Genomic DNA, 16,497 nt, shown 5'->3' on the forward strand with positions numbered 1-16,497 from the left:
CATTACCAGGTCAAAGCAATGCTAGTTATATACCAAGAACGAAGAGGGGCAGCGTGATTTGGAATAGCAATTCGACATTGCGACTCGTCCATCACTTTATAGACTGCAGACTTGAATACAAGAAACTGAATATATTTAATAAACTCCTGATGCTGATCGTAGCCCTAAGTGTCTGTAGTTTTGAGAAGTAGTTTAGACCGCAAGAAAAGGCTATTTGAGCCACCCAAAAGCTTGAGACCACTGGTGGACAATGAAAAAGTGGAGGAACATCTTTGACGAGCTTCAAGAGATATTCAATAAAGAATTCAATAGATCCAGAGCCTTTCGGACAATCTTAAGCCGCTTTTTTTCCAGAGATCGAAGCTCAGATACTGACATGCGTCGGATTTAGAAGTTGATGGACAGACTCCATACCCTCAGGCAATCAACAAAACTAGGACTGACTTGGATAGGATTTTATGAAAACGTGGATGGAAGCAGCTGGTAGAATGTGACTAATTTCAAAGAGAGCGCCTGGCAACCATCTTTCTATTCTTTCTGCCAGGGCCTCCGCCCCATGGCAGTGAATCTTGTTCATTGTCTCCAAACAGTGCAAACGCTCCAAAATCGAAGATTCGCAGTTTTTGCCTTTGGCTTCGTCGGACCTTCAGACAATAAGTGCACATCAATCATCGACTCGCCTGGTATATAGCAATTCATTTTGGCAGTGATGTACTGTCAAATTCCCATTCCATCTAAGAAGTTGTAGTTCCGGTTTTCCCTTTCTAGACAAGTCCGACGTCACTTATCACACGTGACCCCGACCAATAAGAACGCATCTAAAAGCCCCTCCAAACGGGTCTCCATAAAAAAATCCGCGGGGAAAAGGAAAAGATACGGAATCATTGCAAATGAGTCGAGCCTGCCAGACGATATTGACTCGGAAAAGCAGCAGCATTGTTCCAATTGCATTCGGACTCGGATCAAGATATACATCCAGCATGCCTCTTGAGAAGTTGCAGGGGGTTAAACTCCCCGCGTCCGCGGATTTTCATGGTGCGTATATTCGGATAAAATGGATTACATTGTATATGGCTCGATATGGTGCTGATTGCTGGGATTAGTTCATCTGCGTGATGGCGATATGATGGATCTGGTTACTCCTACTATCAGACAGGGAGGAGTGAACACGGTTTTTGTCATGGTACGCAACTTCAATTCGTATCTTAACGTGCAAGAAACAACATGAACGAATAGATTAACATAAAACCAGCCAAACCTCGTACCACCAATCACCACCGTTGACCGCGCACTTGAATACAAACAACGCCTGCAAGCTATTGAGCCCAATGTAAACTACCTGATGTCTCTGTACCTCCATGAGGATGTGACCCCAGAGACCATTGTCGAGGCGAAGAAGAGGGGTATCACTGGTGTCAAGAGTTACCCGGCGGGTGTGACTACCAATTCTTCTTCGGGTGTTGTCGACTACTCCGTGTTCTACCCCGTCTTTGAGGAGATGGAGCGCCAGGAAATGGTTCTCAATCTTCACGGAGAGGCACCCTCCACAGGTGACGTGACGGTCTTGTCGGCTGAGGAGCGCTTCTTGCCGGTTCTGGGCCAACTCCACGAGCGTTTCCCTAAGCTTCGCATTATCCTGGAGCACTGCACGACGGCTGCAGCCATTGAGGCTGTCAAAAAATGTGGTCCCACCGTTGCCGGTACCATCACGGCTCATCACTTGTCCATCATCATTGACTCCTGGGCCGGAGATCCGTTCTGCTTCTGCAAGCCTGTTGCCAAGACCCCCGCGGACCGTGACGCACTCCTCCGGGCTGCGGTATCTGGTGACCCGAAGTTCTTCTTCGGCTCGGACAGTGCGCCCCATCCGGCTGCCTCCAAGCGCGGCGGAGACAGGATCGCAGCAGGCGTGTTCACTCAGCCGTACACTACCCAGGTCGTGATCGATTCTTTCGAGCAAGCCTGTGAGAATGGCATTCTCAAGGAGTCTGACATAACCCCTGAGATTCTTGAGGGTTTCCTGAGCAAATTCGGCCGACAATTCTATGGCATCGGTGAGGAAAAGAACGAGTTTATTACCCTGGTGAAGAAAGGTGAAAATATCGCAAACATCCTGCAGTCTGAAAAGCTGGACGTGGTTCCATTCAGACGCGGCCAGGAGACATGGACCGTCTCGTGGTCGTTATAGTTTTCTCTGCCAGTTGAGTGGCAAACAACAAAATACCTGTCATGTTTTCTTTTCAAACACTGTTTCTTTACTCCGGCTTATTGTCCCCTTGCGTAAGGATGCTCGTCACGGCTTCGAGAGCATGCGCTTCTGAGTTGCCGATTCGTCGTCCTGCAACAATGGGATCACCATCACTACCCACGGCCAGTTGACCGGCACGCTCCAGGTGAAGCCTGATTCTGCTTTCAATGTACTCCTTTCTCTCGTCCCTCTTCGGGTCTTTCTCCGCCAATTCGGCTGATTTCGGTAGAGTAGCCAGCTTGGGACGAAGCTGTTTCAACATCGCTTGTAGGGCGGGGAGCTGCGATAAGATGAAGGTGGTGTTGGTCGTAAGAGGGGTGTGGTGAGTATTGGGTCCGGTAACGGCACCGACGCGTAACTGTTGCGCTGCGGGGTTGGACATCAAGAACGAAATGTCCAAGTCTTTGCCTACAGTGGCCGTGGAATCCCCATTGTTTTTCGCAGCAGACACAGTCGAAAGGATGGATCGTAATTGGGAAATAACGGCGTCATTGCGAGCACGCTCTTGCTTCAGTGACCGATTGAGTTTTCTCGTTTCATGTAACTTTTTGCGGTGTTCAAGAACCGTCTCAGGTGTCGGGGTATCGGGGCCCGGGTTGAAAGAAAGACCCTATCAAAAGTAACAGTCAGCTAGGCATCCACAATGAGGACCTTGTGACAGCTGCATTTCGCTGCAAAATCCAGTATCGCGTACCTCATAGTGCCTCAATCGAACCCAACTAATCAGATCCTCCGGTACGGTGAGAATGTTTCTCAGCACGTAGATTTCAAATTTATCATATGCCTTGTCGACAGTCGATTCGAGCAACGTCTCCAGCTGATGCAGGCCATTTTCGATTTCCAATTTCGCCTCTGGATAGACCACATTCCCGTCTTCGTCGGTGTCAGGGATGGTAGAACCATTGTTTGCGTGCGAGAAGCCCAGGCGTTCGGGGGGTGTACCGAGCAAGCCTGATTCGAGACTTGAGATCGCTTGGTATATTAGGTTGTTGATTGAGTTTATGACGTCGTCTATGAGGGACTAGCGATAGTATTAGATATGTGGTTTCTCTTCTATACTGATTCGCAAATATTGTTTGGGGAGCGACGAGCGACGAGCGACGCATGTCTCGGAAAGACACTGCAGGGAAACTCACTAGGGGCGTATAACTGAAATGCTCAGTGAGCAGAGAAGTAGTCGCGTCATTCATCTTGATAGAATTCAGCCAAACACATCATCCATTCCCGGTGTGGGAATCAAGCGTGGTGAGGTGTCGTCCGATGAAGGACGCGATGCGCGTGGATTGCGGGAAACAATTGACTTTGTCCCCGCCAACTGCAGAGCCAAGACCAACCAACCATCATAGAAATATTTGGGTGTTTTCAGCGATAACTACACCTGACAATGATCTGCTTTACTGGATAGGCTTTTTAAAAGGCTTCTCGTATCTAGTATAACTTGGAGAGATAAGACTGTTCGTTTCTCCATAACTGGGTATAATGATCACCTTATTCAAAACAACCTGAGATATATATCCAATAAGATGTGATTGTAACATAGCCATAACACACCCGATCCGCCTAGAAAGTAAAGAGCTTTTTATGCAATTGTATTAACTATAAAAGCTCGAAACATCGCTCTTTTGTAAGTTCACCTCTACAAGATAATCATGAAAGTATACTGCAGTCCAAATTAAATTGGCTTATCTAACATAATACCTTAGAAAGTATTTAACAACGTCCGATATGGTGTAATGGTTAACATCGCCGTCTCTCACACGGCAGCTCGGGGTTCGATTCCCCGTGTCGGAATTACTTTTTCTGCCTTTCTCCTTTAAGGCACTGAGGATGTAATTTCTCTTTGATTTTTTTTTTTCTCCCCTGTTCTTTTTTCTTCTTTTTGCTCCTTCACGAGTACTTTCGGCGTATCAACAAGGCAGTGAGTCAAATGACTCACTGAGCAGTCATGCGATGCCATTGACTCATTTGCATAAGCTGCAGGGTTCTGGGGCTATGCTTTTTTTTTTTTTTTTTGGCCGTCACCGTAGTTGGATATAGGACAATGTACGTAGTACAGTCAAAGCATGGCTAGCCGCGAGCTGGAGTAGCTAACCGTGCATTTATATAGAAGAGAGGACTGGCCATCCTCAGGATATCTATTCCTCAGGTCTCTAGCTGTTGATATTATAGATACATACCAATCGCATTATCATGGCTTCTCACGCCCCATTGACTCCACCAGTGGAGCATGAACTATGCTCCCATGAACTCGCCAACGAAGAGAATAACCTCACTCCTACGCCGTCGTCGTATAAGCATGCTTCTAGCAAGCAAGTTTCTCGCGGAACAAGTCCTACTGCTCCAGAGCTAGCGGACGAGGTATACAGGTCACCACAATCCACATCAAAAGAACCAGAATCAACGGAGAACAGACTCAGACCGGCAGCAGGTATGGAGTATTTGAATAAAAGTCTTCCTGGATCGCATGCTGATCATTTAACTGAAGATGTCATCAACCGCATAATCTGGGATGCCAAATTCGACAGTGACGACTATATTATCGGGTACGAGGACAGATTCAATGGTCGTCTGGAAACTAGTCTGGGATCCTGGAAGAAGGATCTGACCGACGAAGAGTTTATTCCGCAGCATCGAATTATATATATCAAGCGGAAGTTGGGTGAAGAAATCGTGTGGGATAAAAGGAGGAGAACCGACAAGATATTCTACAGTGGGAATTCAGCATACAGTTGGCTGACATTCCTTACTTAGGGTATATTTGTGTGCTGTATGTAATTCATGAAGTCTACCATACTTATCTTAGTGCTGTGTGCATACTATCAGGTTATTATCAGTCTATATGACTCTAAGCTCGCAACCCTAGCTTTCCGTCAGTTCCAGAAAACGGGACATACCAAGAGTGATACAAGTAATGATCAGTATACCAATAAGAAGTCCCATTAGCATTACGCCATCGAATTCTCTGGCACTTTCTCGTTCCCTTCCATGTAATTGCCGTTTTTTGTTGTCGTTGCTGTTGCTGCGTCGTCACTTCCCTCACGGGAAGGTGCCACCTAGGCCTTCCCAACCCGGGTCAAATAGAACGGAGATTTCTAGCTCTTTCTTCTCCTACTATCTTTCATCATACTCCTACCCGTCACTGTCTGCTACATAGTCAGACATCCCTTAGCCATTCCTTGTCTTTATTCTAGTATCGGATACGATTACTTCATATGGTCACATCACCAACATGTCTTTCTATCGCTTTAAAAGACAAAGCTACTCGCCAACCTCGTCTACGAGTCTTTCGCCAACGAGCCCTGTAATCGAGAACCCCATCACCTTCCAAGCCCTGGCCGCGAGGATGGTCCCCGATGTGAGTTTGAGGAAGAAGAAAAAGCAGCAAAAACCCCTCGTACTACCATCAATGTTTCTGGAAGAGGATGCCGACGATGAGGATACCCCGCCTCCCAAGCTGGTGCGAGCCCCCTCTGCGGACGAGAAGACAGAGAATGTGTCACGGACAAATCGTGGTGAAGCACAGGTGTGCAGGAACAAGACTCAGTACTACGATGGTATCTTCAACGACCGTGGACCGGAGCATCCTTCAACAAGCTTGCTTACCAATGGTTCCATTGTTGTGGTCGAGATCAAGATCAGCACCAGGGTACGTTGTCTTTCTGCATGATACCAATTCTCCTCAGGACTAATGGCTTGATTTAGGTCAAAGAGGACGAGGCCAAGCTCGTGTCCCATCTGACATCTCGTCTGGCACATGTTTACCAACGGCCTGAGACCTCTATGATGGTCGTCATCCAGCAGGACGTCCGCCTTCATTTCGGTAACTCGGCTATCCCTGCCTATCTGATGAAGATCTTTGCGCACCCATACCTTATTGCCCCAATCACGAACCTGCGCAACACGATTTTCATCCAGAAGATCCTCCACGAATTTCTCGACATCGCGCCCAACCGTGGAGTGATCATATATGCTTCTGTACCCGAAGAGAATCTTGCGACAGACGGAGTCACGATGTTGGGAGATCTCGTTCGTCTTGAACGCGACTCGCGGGATTCAGGTGTCTTCAAAAGCCTATCGCGTTCCATGAGTCGAAAGCTGAAGTCCAATAGCAGCAGCCCACGTCTATCTGTCGTCACATCCTCCTGTGACAAAGCGGATGGATCTCATGAATTAACACCGGTCTCGGACAAAGATGGCCATGTCAAGGAATCCTCTGGCGAAGGCGACCACTCCAAATCAGTCAGGAAGTCCAAGAGCCTGCGTGATTTTGTATACCGCCGCGTTGGAGATCGTGGCTCGGAGGAAGAAACGAAGTAGGAGGTATCATTAGATCGGCAAAGAACTGGCTATGGTATTTTCTTGATATTCGCTGTATGGTAGTGCATAGGTACTTCGCTCTTTTGCTTTTTAAGTTCGAATATTGTTGATAAGGGACAGTTTTAGTTAGCATAGCGAGAAGAATCAATCATTCACTATGGTTTCTTGTTGCCTAGGGCCTCTATACCTAGTTTTCATCACAGACTGCCACCATCGGCTTTCAACACCTATAAGTCCGTTCAAATTCAGCTGCTATAACCATGTCCACCGTCACGGAGATCGAGGGTGACCTTTTTGATGCGCCAGATGGAGCAGCGCTAATTCGTACGTGATGCCTATGTCAAACGCGACAGCGAAATCCGGACTAATTTTATCCATCCACGAGGAAAGACGCCTGTAACAGTCAAGGCTCCTGGGGCGCAGGAATCGCTGAGGCCTTTCGAGAGCGAGTAAGCAAAAGAGAACCTAACTCAATGGTATCTGTACCTGCACTGGACGCTGACAAGCTCTTTCCAAAACAAACAGTACCCCGCCGCATACTCTGTTTATCGATCCCACTGCCTAAAATATTCTCGCAGGAAGCCCCAATACAAAACTGTCGAACCAACCGACCCCGAAGAAAAACCCGTCAAATTCCGCTTACCCACGGGAACAGCGCTCCTCATCCCGCCCCAAGAGAAAAACTACGCAGCACAAGACAAAGACGAAGACAAAGAAGGACAGAAGCGAAAGAAGCACTGGATAATCTGCCTCTTCACATCTCGCAAATACGGGAAGAGGGTCAGTAGTCCGGCTACGATATTGGCGTATACAGAGCTTGCTGTTGCGGATTTGAAGGAGCAGCTTGAGGAACTTGAGGAATGGGATGAAGGGGAGGCTAATATCAAGCCGCCTAGCGGGCTGTGGTCTTGTCGGTTTAATTCTGGGCTTTTTGATGTGGAATGGAGTCGTTCTAGGAGGGTTTTGGAGGATGTGGGTTTGGAGGTTACGGTTGTGAGTCCCGCGGGCGAGAAACTCTGATAGACTGTTGGAGAGTGTCTGGATTCGTGGGAGAAAGAAATGATTTGGTCTCATAGTGCGTTGTAGCCAGTTCCATAGCCGATTGTCTACTTTTGCTATGATATCACATGATGAACTAGGCCCAAAATGGAAGGATATTGGTCTCCAGAACGCGGATCTCTAATCGCAAATTACCCACCCAAACCCAGCCTTTGCCCATATAATCACTGGTCTACTTACAAAGGAATAGCATAACTGTTTCTATATTTATATTACAACCATGCCGGTTGAACGCCAACCAGCCCAAAAACGCCGACGACTCCCCTTCAATCCACCACGGCGCGCGTCTCCCGGCGAGGGACCCTCAACTCCAGCACCAACAACCAAATCAAAAACAAAAGACACCATAACCACCTCCTCAAACACCTCAAAACCAAAACCCAAGCGCAAATCAACAACAGCATCATCCTCCCGCAAGAAAGCGCCATCCCCCACCCCCTCCGCCTCATCCTCCGACTCCGCCCCCGAAGACAACAACAACCGCGAACATGACCCCGAAGACGAAGAACCCAATTACATGCTTGCAGAGATAATCTACGGCAAGGAATCCGAAGACGTAACGACAAGCGACCCCGCAATTCCAGGGAAATTGCTTACGAGATTACTGCATCATAACTTCCAGAATGAGAAGACGAAGATCGCGAAGGATGCAAATGAGGTTGTGGCGAAGTATATTGATGTTTTTGTGAGAGAGGCGCTTGCGAGGGCTGCGTTCGAGAGGGCTGAGGGTGGGGGCGGTGGGGGGGGTGTTGGGGATGGGTTTTTGGAGGTATGTTTTTCTTTTGAAGGTGCTAGTGAGACGGTTTGCTGACTGATATTCTTTGGATAGGTCGAGGATCTTGAGAAGATGGCACCGCAGCTTGTTCTAGATTTCTAGATTTCGATATCATGATACTTGGGCATTGGTTTGGAGTTATTGGGTTTAAAGAGATACCAATCATATATGCTACAATAGGCATAAGAATGCTAGGCATATTTGCATATTTGTTCTATATGACAATGGTCGAGGGTATATTTGCGTTTGTATTCGCAATTTAACGAGAATAAGCACGCTGAATGTTGTGTCTATGCGCTTTTATGAATGCACGAATATCAAAATTGTACCTGATGAACTCCGCCCCAAACATGACAAAAAAAAAAGTCCATCAATCCATTCAGCCACTCATCAGAGGAGTGGTCAAGACGTTAGCCGGATCAGCAGAGGGAGCAGCAGACTGCTCAGCATCGGCGTTTGTTGCCTTCTCAGAACCGTTTTCGTTAGATTCGTTTTTCACGGCATTTTTCTTCAACTTGAGAGCCCCGTTCTCCAAAGCCTCTTCAGGCAGAGGGCGAATATGAGGCTGGCAAACCCAGAATGGCCTGCCATACTGTGCAATGGTTGCTTTAGATCCCGTTAACTGAGCATCAGGCGATTCCGCAAAGCGCTCAGGGAATTGCTCGTATTCGTCGAGACCGCTCTTGACGGCCTTTTCAACAAGAGATAGAACATGTTCGAAGGCAGTCATGTCCCCCGGTCTTGATCTTGCGAGGGCATCACGCACATTCGTGTGCAGGCCGATCATCGGACGCAGGAGTTGGAAAAGGTGTCCCTGCATCACTCCCAGACTGGGCGAGTTGGGCCTCTTGTTCTTGGACTTGGACTGCTTTTGCTTCTTCTTCGGAGGCCCATCTTCGGGTTCTTCTTCTGCTGTGGTTTCTGGCTCTGACGACTCTTCTTTAGGATCCGATGGGAGATAGAGAGGCTTTCTTTCAGGACCCGGTGTTTCGAGGACATATTTGTAGATGATGTCCAGATATCGCCGGAGCACTGCGTCTAACCGATAGCCCCCCTTGCCGTTCTTGCCTCTCCAATATTCTCTTCCTTCACTTCCGACTGGAGGAAGTTTGCCGAAGATGGACGGATCGGACAAGTTCCCTTCAGCGCTCATCACGCCGTCAGCACCTGTTTCTTCAAGGCAGCGTTCCAGGTCATCGTGGTTCAGGTTGTTGCCGTTTGCGAATATGACGGTCTCCGGCGGCAGATTGTCACGAAGATACCGGATGTAACTCCAATCTGCCAGGCCAGTGGCGTGTCCCTTCTGTTCCCTTCTGCGTCCATGGAGTGTGATGATGTTCGCGCCAGCAGAGAGGATCATTTTTGCGTATTCGAGTGTTTTCTCTTTCGTTTCTTGGATTCGGAATTTGGCTGTTATGGGTATAGGTAGTTCTGTGTGTAGGCGGTTGATGAGTTTATAAATCAAACCCCAGTCTTCCTGCAAGAATGCGCCGTAATTTCCTTTTTTTGCAATGCCCTGAGGGCAACCGAGGTTCAGATCGACAGCATCACAGTATGGAGCTACATGACGCGCAGCTTCTAAGAAATCGTCCGGGTCATTTGCGCAAAATTGCACGAAGAGAGGTCTGTCGATGGATGGGTTGCCGTCGAGGAACAAGGACTCATCGTTCTGACCGGCCGCAGCGCGAGTGGGTTGGAAGTGTTGAGAGCGCACAGCAGCCTGTTCACGAAAAAGGCGCGCATGGTACATTGGCGAGTAGGAAAGAAGTCGTTTCGCATCCTCCGGCGCCATGAATGAACGAGTAAGCATACGCCATGCCTATTCAAAGAGTACTGTTAGCCCATGGCTCGGAACTCAAAAATAGGTATTGAGGAAAGAAGAATTACAAATTCAGAACGATCAACCATAGGCGCCACAATATACTTGGGGCTACCTATGCTCTCGTAGAACTCCCTCCCAAGCAATTTCTTCCTTAGCTGGGAGGTCACATCCACAGGCGCATTCTGCGCTTCGGAAACTGGCTGTGTTTCGGCGGAGGCGGCCATTTTTGCGACACTAGAACGCTCGAATTGAGGGATGAATCGCCCCAAGTACGGGGCAATAAAACGACTAAGCCCTATATTGGCTGAGAGAAAAGAAATTTAGAAAAACAGAATTGGGATCGATCTGGGCTGCGGTGCCGTGGGGAAATGCGGCGACATTTCGCAAAAAAACATATCGATACGGAACGGACTATTGATGATCCGTTTTATCTTATCCAGAAAGCTTGGCGTTGTCCCGAAATGGAAATATCAATAAGACCCAACTCGAACCCTTAGTCTTATCTCCCGAAAGATGATCATTTCTCAATATTCACCGTGGAAAAACGCGTATAAACTCGATAGAGCTAGAGGTACCAAGAAACATATTTTATTCTCTGTTGATGCGCCTTTGATACGTCATTATTGACGTTGTGTTTCTGTCAACATGGACTCCACCGGAGGAGCAGGTATGGTAAAAAACGCCTCTTGAGACGACGCATGCATCCCTGACAATCTTGCAGGGCTATTACAGGTATCACTATCCGAGGATGGGGCGTATGCTGTCCAATTGAACGCGAAGGATCTCATAGTCCACCTAAACCCCGCATCGTCAGGGTTCAAAGAAGTGGAGATTGTTAAAACAAAAGAGAGCGCAGCAAAATTCGTCAAATTCTCACGACCTAGTGCCTCAAATGGACGCGTACTCTGGGCCAGTGATTCTCGCATTGTACTTTGGCAATTGAGCCCGTTGCAACAGCACGCGGGAATCGAGAGCATTGAACCCGGTGTGTTGAACATTGATTTTGGCGGGGACGAAAATGAAGTCATTGTGTTTCACGCGTGGAATACAAAATTGACCATCTATTCTTTGGATACTGGGCGAAGTCAGATCATCAAGACGCCGAAATCATCGCATTATAATAATTTCGGGTATCGACCCAAGACTCGACAATTTGCAATTATACTGAAGCCCGACGCTAACGATCTACTCACTATCCATGAATTCCGGTCTTATGATCTTATAGGACGGGCTGTTCTACCAACAGTAGATGTCCAGGGTCTGAAATGGAGCCCCGATGGCCGATGGATAGCTGTTTGGGACGCTGCAAGCACAGGCACGAAAGTGCTTGTCTATACGGCCGATGGACAGCCTTTCAGGACATATACCGGGCCACCAGAATTGGATGATACCGTCGACCTTGGGGTCAAGAACATACAATGGAGCCCCGTTGCTCCTAACACTGGTGCATCTGAATATTTGGCTGTGGGCAAGGTCGATGGCACTATAGACCTTCTCAAAAACAAAACAGTGAGACAAATCCCTTACATAGCTCAGGATAGGTCATGCTGAATAGTCTAGTTTACTTGTTCTATTTCGCTTGCACATGTCGCCCCAGCCGATCAGAATTCTTTCGTGGTTTGGCGAGAGCAATTTACAAATGCAGAAGGCGACCTCGAATACACAGAAGTGCCGGGTCCATCTGCACCCGCCATGCTTGCAGAAACTTCTACCCCACCGCGCGGCGTATCGATAATTTCATTCAGCTCAGAAGGAAGCCTGCTCGCAACCGTGGACCAGACACGACCAAACATCGTCTGGGTATGGACGCTCGGGTCAGCACCGGGACTTTTCGCAGCTCTTTACCACGAACATCCAGCTAAGCAGGTTGTGTGGCATCCTTCAGAAACAGCGCTACTTATAACAACGGCGAATAATGTCACAGCGGCTGTACACTATTGGTCTCCGGATGGCCCACCTGTAGTTGTGCGTGTTCCTGTGTCGAGGAGTGAAAGTGGGAAGTACGATGCGCGATGGCTATCTTCAGGCCAGGAAGGTGATTGGAGGTTCTGGTTTGGTACACCGGAAGATTACGTGTTGGGAGATATCGAGGACCAAGGAATTATCCCGCAATTTCGGGTTCATTATTCTGTTAATAGCAAGGTCCCCGCAGGGAGTCATGGCACGAGTATGTGAATATAGATGATTCGATGATTATAATCCATACGAGATGAGTGTCAAAATTGCGCTGATGTTTCCAGCTTCCAATATTCAACGGGAGTATCAGTTTTGCATTTCCGAAGACGTACTGATATATCGGCAGCCAACTCTTCCATCTTGACCGGGTCCCTTGTTGCACGAATTTTTTGTTGGACATCTTCATCCAAGCCCGAGCAAACCAGGGCTTCCGGAGAAGACTTCCATTCTCCAAGGCCCTTCTTTCTTGTCTCAAAGATAGTGATCTCAAGAAAAACGATGGTCAGAATAAGTAGCCAGGAGGGAAGGATAATCCATGCCCACCTGACGTGGATCTGGGTTTCAACTATGAACGAAGTGCCATTGGCTGCTCTAATATCCTCGACTGTACCAAAATCGGCCTTGGCGTACTCGAGCAGTCATTCCATTCGCAAGGCTTTCAAAGATATTCGTCAAGCTGGAGTCAAGAGTTGGCAGTAGGAATTCGGTTGGGAGCCCCATTGATGTAGTCATTCCAGCTCAATCTCCACAGCAGTGAGTCTCGGGGACATTGCTTATTGCTATCCTATCCTTAAGCAGGTTTCTGATTTCTGACGAGACCCATCCGCTGATAGTAAAACTGGAATGTGTCAGGTCATCCCCATTAAAGAGCAGCAAGCATACCGTTTGCCGGCTGATCACCCTTAATGACTCTCGTTGTTTGCTCCAAATACATCTGTCCACGGCCCAGTGACACCGGCAAGCTGACTAGAATACAGGTATTCTGCACAGTAGACATCTGCTGCACGAAGGGGCCCACCGCGATTGCTGAGATGGTAATTAAAGCCCCCCAGTGATGCCCAGTGCCTGATTGCTCAGCTTTGCCTGATGGTACATCGACAAGAAGATAAACCTCATTCTTGATCCCCATGCAAGTGTGATAGATCCCATCATTCCTCTGCTGGTCTAATAGTACGAATTGATATCCGACAAAGGCTAATATCTTGTGCTGAGATGGACCCACGCCATTTGACTGAGAAAAGACGCAATTTTCCCCAGCATAAGCGTATTGAAGGCCTGGATAATTCATGAAAGGACCGAGTTGATCATAGCATGGCCAGTCGGGGATCGGCTTTTCGTCATAATTGAGGGGGACCACGACTATACAGACAAGGGCAGCGAGACTGTCAATGCATGAAAAGATTTCCCAGACCCAATAGTTGTTCGTCCAGCCCCAAAAGGAGGTCCCCACCGTTATTCTCGGGTTCTTGCAGTCTTTGGGAAGTGGCGAGTTTTGCTCATGATCCCGGTTGAGTTAGTTTCAAACCTCAGTCGAGCTATGACGTGATATCAATTCTGTCTCGATTGAAGTTGATTTTACTTGCTTGAAATACTAATGAATGATAACTTCTGTCTCTTGGATTAAACGACTTTAAGTGTCTATTCGAACTGAGGCTATGTCTATGGTCAGCTTCAGCATTGTGTGCCCCGTGCTGCAAGATTATATGACAGGCAGGGATCTAGTGTAAGCCATTATCATTCTTCTCCTGATGCCTTCTATCGATTGACTTAACTCAATAGTTTTAAGTAGCTAACTTGTGCGATTTGTACGGGCTTGCGTGGTCAGTTTTGCTGACGGTATTGGTGTGCACCGCTATATTCGCTTTTCATAGCAATCGCACTAAGACGCGCTCTGTACCTAAACAATTTGTTACTCATGTTTGATGTCGAAGATATATATGAAGAAGGAATAACTTCCCATGTAAATATCCTCCAAATAATCGAAGTGTCGGCGTAGATCAACGTCCCCAAATGCCAAGGCCGGATCGCCAGGATTCATGATTAGGTCAGCATCGTCACGTCCCCTCTTAAGACCTCTTATCGTTGTGCTGCTTTCTGCATCTTTCTTGAGTGGATTCTCATAAAACCAAACGGGGATATATCAGAAGCCCGTGATTCCGGACTCAATTGTTTCTCTCCAGCTCCGGAAAGCTATCTCCCTTCGGCCATTCCCCGGAAATTCTGATCTTTCCCCGCAAAGATACCAACTCATCTGTCCTCCTAAGCTCCACCGATTAACAGTTACGACCTGCTTTTATATGGCATAGCCAGGGATCAATTGGATTCAATTTCCCTGTCCACTCAATCATCGAGTGATATATCCTTTGACGTTGTTGTACCCACAGTGGCCATGGGTCTCAAGATTTGAATTGCAGCAGTTCTCTCCGGCTCTATTTCTGTTCTGCAAACCACGCCAGTAGCTCATTCGAAAGAGAGAGTTCTATTCTCGGTCTCGCCTTGAGTTGTGTCTGAAGGCAATAGGTTGGTTTTGCGAGTGCTATTTCTGCCTTTTGCCATTATTAGATCCCAATTCGTTAGACAATATGGAGGTAAGAGATCTCCTATTTGCTCTTTGATAGTGCAAGAGTCAAACCAAGAAATATCTAAACCTGCGCATTTCCCATTTTGCTGTGTTATTCTTCAGTCAACGTGTTGTGATTGCAACTTGTCTGGTCATATTTTGTTGTCCTACAATGTCCATTTGTGTGATGATCGCTCTGCCTTCACTGCACTAACCAATGCCTCACTGTACCGAATCACGCCATACTATCTTGACCTTGTCTACCTCAAAACTTCTGTCTCATATTCTCCGAGATATCTATGGCCCCTCTTTACCACTTAAACACTTTTTTGGAATCATTGCTAACATGGGATTTCTGAAAACCCCACAGACTTCGAACCAGGCCCTGGTGGCTCCCGGGAAAGCCGGTCAGTCAAATAGCAAGACTCAGGATCTCAAGCCTCGTCTTCTTCTTATGGGGTTGAGAAGGTAAAATACCGCGTTTCCAAGCATCCAAGAAGCAACATTAATAATATAAAGGAGTGGAAAATCGTCTATCGCTAGCGTTGTCTTCCACAAAATGCCGCCGAACGAGACGTTATTCCTTGAGTCTACAACTCGTATCCAAAAAGACTCGATCCAGTGAGTGGCATGCGTTTCCGCTTTACTTGGACCTAATCTCATCCTATGACTAGCTCGTTCATGGACTTCCAGGTCTGGGACTTTCCCGGTCAGCTGGAATATTTTGAGCCTTCCTTTGACCTTGAGGACATCTTTGGGAGCCTTGGGGCTTTGGTTTGGGTCATCGATGCGCAGGATGACTACCTGGACTCTGTTGCACGCCTGAATCGTACAATCTTGACTGTTCAGCAATACTATCCTAACATCAATATTGAGGTCTTCATCCATAAGGTAGACGGGCTTTCGGACGAGTACCGTGGCGATACCTTCCAGGACATTGTGCAGCATATCTCGGATGAACTAAGCGATGCCGGCTACGAGAATGCACCAGTTCACTACTATATGACGTCAATTTACGACTACTCGGTATTCGAAGCATTCAGCAAAGTCATTCAAAAGCTCATTCCCAACCTATCCACACTCGAGAACTTGATCAACACGCTTGGTGACAACTGTGGATTCGAAAAGACCTATCTCTTCGATGTGCTAAGCAAGATTTACATTGCGTCCGATACTCGTCCAATAGATATGGCATGCTACGAGATGTGCTCGGACTACATCGATGTAATTGTCGATGTTTCTGAATTATACTCGTGGGATCATCCGGACCGCAAGCCCAAGGGTGACCAAATCCAAGAAGCAGAGAGCCATGTCGTTCTGCATGACGAGACAATGATTCATCTCATGGAAATGAACAAGTATGTTTATGCTCCCTTTCTCATTGCTCTCTCAGTCTACTCATGATTGCTAGATATCTGTGTCTCGTATCTGTGCTCCGTCACCCCGAGGCCAAGGAGAAAAAGGGTCTGATTGACATGAACTGCCGTACATTCCAAGATGCCCTTCAGGACGTGTTCACCCGCGGGTGGGACCAGGATAAGGACCAGGAGATTGAGAGCCAAAGGGACCATGTGTAAGATTGCCTGGGGGTGGCTGGGCACATGCCCGAAAATTTTTGAGATAGCTTGTTTTGTCGATATTCCTGTCGCGTTTTCAGGCTTTTATCCTTCTAAGCTGTTCGACATACCCATATTCTTCTGATAGCATCAATTGACTGAATGATCATACATTCTGAGCAAAATCAGGCTAGGCAAATTGTG

At 47.5% G+C, this 16,497-nt stretch overlaps 9 protein-coding genes and 1 non-coding gene across 10 annotated transcripts; 7 read left to right on the forward strand and 3 right to left on the reverse strand.

Moving 5' to 3' along the window:
- Positions 1 to 980: 980 nt before the first annotated feature.
- On the forward strand, positions 981 to 2,188 carry EURHEDRAFT_447405 (dihydroorotase; the record flags this gene model as incomplete). Its single annotated transcript, XM_040783667.1, has 3 exons — positions 981 to 1,035; positions 1,104 to 1,183; positions 1,253 to 2,188. 3 exons carry the CDS (start codon positions 981 to 983, stop codon positions 2,186 to 2,188), a joined length of 1,071 nt encoding a protein of 356 aa, XP_040642550.1.
- A 67-nt stretch (positions 2,189 to 2,255) lies between these two features.
- EURHEDRAFT_512183 (MIND complex subunit MTW1) lies at positions 2,256 to 3,438 on the reverse strand (the record flags this gene model as incomplete). The annotated part of the gene is made up of 3 exons (XM_040786041.1): positions 2,256 to 2,858; positions 2,943 to 3,269; positions 3,385 to 3,438. The coding sequence occupies 3 exons, from the start codon at positions 3,436 to 3,438 to the stop codon at positions 2,256 to 2,258; spliced, it is 984 nt and encodes a 327-aa protein (XP_040642551.1).
- A 529-nt stretch (positions 3,439 to 3,967) lies between these two features.
- On the forward strand, positions 3,968 to 4,039 carry EURHEDRAFT_t16. Its single transcript has one exon. It is a non-coding gene; the product is annotated as a tRNA-Glu (tRNA).
- Positions 4,040 to 4,244: 205 nt separating this feature from the next.
- On the forward strand, positions 4,245 to 5,103 carry EURHEDRAFT_408075 (DUF504 domain-containing protein). The gene is made up of 2 exons (XM_040780735.1): positions 4,245 to 4,676; positions 4,734 to 5,103. Exons 1-2 carry the CDS (start codon positions 4,439 to 4,441, stop codon positions 4,997 to 4,999), a joined length of 504 nt encoding a protein of 167 aa, XP_040642552.1. The 5' UTR covers positions 4,245 to 4,438; the 3' UTR covers positions 5,000 to 5,103.
- Positions 5,104 to 5,477: 374 nt separating this feature from the next.
- EURHEDRAFT_512184 (uncharacterized protein) lies at positions 5,478 to 7,585 on the forward strand (the record flags this gene model as incomplete). The annotated part of the gene is made up of 5 exons (XM_040786042.1): positions 5,478 to 5,894; positions 6,023 to 6,509; positions 6,815 to 6,889; positions 6,956 to 7,014; positions 7,091 to 7,585. 5 exons carry the CDS (start codon positions 5,478 to 5,480, stop codon positions 7,583 to 7,585), a joined length of 1,533 nt encoding a protein of 510 aa, XP_040642553.1.
- A 259-nt stretch (positions 7,586 to 7,844) lies between these two features.
- Positions 7,845 to 8,501, forward strand: EURHEDRAFT_512185 (CENP-X/MHF2 family protein; the record flags this gene model as incomplete). The annotated part of the gene is made up of 2 exons (XM_040786043.1): positions 7,845 to 8,393; positions 8,454 to 8,501. The coding sequence occupies 2 exons, from the start codon at positions 7,845 to 7,847 to the stop codon at positions 8,499 to 8,501; spliced, it is 597 nt and encodes a 198-aa protein (XP_040642554.1).
- A 277-nt stretch (positions 8,502 to 8,778) lies between these two features.
- On the reverse strand, positions 8,779 to 10,445 carry EURHEDRAFT_512186 (tRNA-dihydrouridine synthase family protein; the record flags this gene model as incomplete). The annotated part of the gene is made up of 2 exons (XM_040786044.1): positions 8,779 to 10,218; positions 10,287 to 10,445. The coding sequence occupies 2 exons, from the start codon at positions 10,443 to 10,445 to the stop codon at positions 8,779 to 8,781; spliced, it is 1,599 nt and encodes a 532-aa protein (XP_040642555.1).
- Positions 10,446 to 10,866: 421 nt separating this feature from the next.
- On the forward strand, positions 10,867 to 12,396 carry EURHEDRAFT_512187 (WD40 repeat-like protein; the record flags this gene model as incomplete). The annotated part of the gene is made up of 3 exons (XM_040786045.1): positions 10,867 to 10,888; positions 10,943 to 11,730; positions 11,782 to 12,396. The coding sequence occupies 3 exons, from the start codon at positions 10,867 to 10,869 to the stop codon at positions 12,394 to 12,396; spliced, it is 1,425 nt and encodes a 474-aa protein (XP_040642556.1).
- Positions 12,397 to 12,916: 520 nt separating this feature from the next.
- EURHEDRAFT_117703 (uncharacterized protein) lies at positions 12,917 to 13,672 on the reverse strand. The gene is made up of 2 exons (XM_040777702.1): positions 13,060 to 13,672; positions 12,917 to 13,015 (listed from the first exon to the last, which is right to left on the reverse strand). Exons 1-2 carry the CDS (start codon positions 13,463 to 13,465, stop codon positions 12,957 to 12,959), a joined length of 465 nt encoding a protein of 154 aa, XP_040642557.1. The 5' UTR covers positions 13,466 to 13,672; the 3' UTR covers positions 12,917 to 12,956.
- A 1,411-nt stretch (positions 13,673 to 15,083) lies between these two features.
- On the forward strand, positions 15,084 to 16,314 carry EURHEDRAFT_446488 (GTR/RAG family Ras-related GTP-binding protein; the record flags this gene model as incomplete). Its single annotated transcript, XM_040783608.1, has 4 exons — positions 15,084 to 15,205; positions 15,257 to 15,358; positions 15,412 to 16,095; positions 16,149 to 16,314. The coding sequence occupies 4 exons, from the start codon at positions 15,084 to 15,086 to the stop codon at positions 16,312 to 16,314; spliced, it is 1,074 nt and encodes a 357-aa protein (XP_040642558.1).
- Between the last annotated feature and the right edge of the window lie 183 nt (positions 16,315 to 16,497).

This window comes from Aspergillus ruber (genome assembly GCF_000600275.1).
Source record: "Aspergillus ruber CBS 135680 unplaced genomic scaffold scaffold00002, whole genome shotgun sequence".
Taxonomy (NCBI): domain Eukaryota; kingdom Fungi; phylum Ascomycota; class Eurotiomycetes; order Eurotiales; family Aspergillaceae; genus Aspergillus; species Aspergillus ruber.

Excerpts from the sequence above, each read along its gene's own strand:
- EURHEDRAFT_408075 (XM_040780735.1), top strand. The coding sequence starts at position 4,439 with ATGGCTTCTCACGCCCCATTGACTCCACCAGTGGAGCATGAACTATGC. Across the intron at positions 4,677-4,733 it reads CAGACTCAGACCGGCAGCAG|ATGTCATCAACCGCATAATC; the intron begins GTATGGAGTATT and ends ATTTAACTGAAG.
- EURHEDRAFT_117703 (XM_040777702.1), bottom strand. The coding sequence starts at position 13,465 with ATGAATTATCCAGGCCTTCAATACGCTTATGCTGGGGAAAATTGCGTC. Across the intron at positions 13,016-13,059 it reads GGGTGATCAGCCGGCAAACG|TTTTACTATCAGCGGATGGG; the intron begins GTATGCTTGCTG and ends GACACATTCCAG.